Source organism: Trypanosoma rangeli (assembly GCF_003719475.1).
Source record: "Trypanosoma rangeli strain AM80 chromosome Unknown Tra_15.4_contig_00696, whole genome shotgun sequence".
In the NCBI taxonomy this organism is placed as follows: Eukaryota; Euglenozoa; class Kinetoplastea; order Trypanosomatida; family Trypanosomatidae; genus Trypanosoma; species Trypanosoma rangeli.
Window position 1 is genome coordinate 1 of NW_021706371.1, and position 1,783 is coordinate 1,783.

The following is a 1,783-nucleotide window of genomic DNA, read 5'->3' on the forward strand; positions in this document are numbered from 1 at the left end:
TTGTTGGGTCGGCAGCGGGAATCTGGCTGTGGGGGTGGCGTGTGAACTTGTTGGTTTGGGTGGTGTGCTGGGTGCTGGTCGCACCGAGCCAAACTGCGATCGCCCCATTGTGCATCCTTCGCTTTTTAGGAGTGGGAGCCATATGGCCTCATCTGGAGGCATATTTTATTTTATAATTTTTTATTTTTTTTGCTTTCATGACATTTTTGGTGAGTCTTTTGGGCGGTTCGCCGAAGGCATCACCACGTTCAATGATTCTAATGGGCGAGGGCGTTTGTGCGATTATGTTGTGGCGGGCTACAACAATGCTGCGGGGGTTCGTCCTTCGCCGCCGAGGTGGGTAAACCTGCATGGAAGGCGTACACCGTTATTGAGATTGCCAGGAAGAATGCTTGTTGTCCTTTACAACTGTTGCGGGAAGAGGCGCAATGCGCACACAAAGTGTTTCTCCTTGTGGAAAGCAATGAGAGGATCTTAAAGGAATCTGAGGGGAGCTGGTTGGCAAACAAATGGGATGTTCAGTTGGAGGTGGGTGAGGTCACGCAGCCCAAGGACGGCAGTCAAGGCGAAATGGTCAAATGGGGCAAACCCACCTCGCTTCCACCACAGATCGCCAAGGATACCAAAAAAGAAGACATTACAAGCCTCTTGAGTGGCGGTGGTTCAAACATTCTGATGGAAGATGGCACACTTGTGTTTCCACTGCAGACGAAGAAGGGAGAAAACAAAGTGGCCCCCATGATCATGTATTCGAATGACGGAAAAACATTGAGAGCTTTGAGAGCACCCAAGGTTGTGGAGTCGAGGGGCATGAGCAGAACGTGGAAACGGGCTGTCGGGGCAATATCGCGCGTGCAGGAAAATTTTCAGTCAAATTCTTCTTACAGACGTTGTGTTGAAACATCCATCCTTCACCACTGCGACCATTGACTGGGTGTACAGCATGAGCTTCTTTCCAGCAAAGTACGCTTCTGGCTCTGCGGGGCCAACTCAGCTCTACCTTTGGGTCACTGACAATATCCGCACGTTCGACCTTGGGCCCATTTCCATGGATACTGATGGGGGGAGATGCTCAGCAGCTCCCTGCTGCACTCCAATGGCGCGATGTACTTTTTACAAGAGAAGGGCAATTACACGGTAAGCAGCGTGTTTCTTTCCTCCCTAACGGATGTGCTGAAGACGATCACGTCCGTCTTGGAGACTTGGGCAGAAATGGACTCCTTCCTCTCCAAGTCGTCTGTGCCCACGGCCGGTCTGGTTGGATTCTTGTCGGATGCATCGGGTGATGGAACTTGGAACGACGCGTACCGTTGCTTGAATGCAACGAAGGTCGAAAATGGCTTTAAGTTCACAGGGTCCGAATCATACGCCATGTGGCCCGTGAACATGTGGACGCATCGCTGTGTGTACAACTTTGTGGATTACGCGTTTACGCTTGTGGAAACAGTGACGATCGATGAAGTTCCCAACGAGAGCGGTCGTTTACTGGGCGCGAGCTTGGATGACAAGGAAAACACAGAGTTTGTGGGGCTGTCGTACACGACGGAGAAACGGTGGGGGACAGTCTTCAACGGCATGACAACAACACACAGCAGCACTTGGGAGCCGGGGAAGGAGTACAAAGTGGCGCTCATGCTGCAGGACAACAAGGGCTCCGTGTACGTGGACGGCGTGCTCGTGGGGAAATCGGGACACGACTACCAACGCTTCAAAAAAAGGAGTGACAAAATATCAGGCTTTTACTTGGCGGCAGCAAAGACGGCAGTGCGACAGTAAAGAATGT

General features: G+C 51.7%; 3 protein-coding genes across 3 annotated transcripts; all 3 read left to right on the top strand.

The window, feature by feature from the left end:
- Positions 1–478, top strand: TraAM80_09835 (uncharacterized protein; the record flags this gene model as incomplete). Its single annotated transcript, XM_029386495.1, has 1 exon — positions 1–478. A coding segment is annotated over one exon (478 nt), but the record flags the coding sequence as incomplete, so codon positions are not given.
- A 92-nt stretch (positions 479–570) lies between these two features.
- TraAM80_09836 (group II trans-sialidase superfamily) lies at positions 571–930 on the top strand (the record flags this gene model as incomplete). Its single annotated transcript, XM_029386496.1, has 1 exon — positions 571–930. The coding sequence occupies one exon, from the start codon at positions 571–573 to the stop codon at positions 928–930; it is 360 nt and encodes a 119-aa protein (XP_029233886.1).
- Positions 931–1,068: 138 nt separating this feature from the next.
- TraAM80_09837 (group II trans-sialidase superfamily) lies at positions 1,069–1,776 on the top strand (the record flags this gene model as incomplete). Its single annotated transcript, XM_029386497.1, has 1 exon — positions 1,069–1,776. The coding sequence occupies one exon, from the start codon at positions 1,069–1,071 to the stop codon at positions 1,774–1,776; it is 708 nt and encodes a 235-aa protein (XP_029233887.1).
- Between the last annotated feature and the right edge of the window lie 7 nt (positions 1,777–1,783).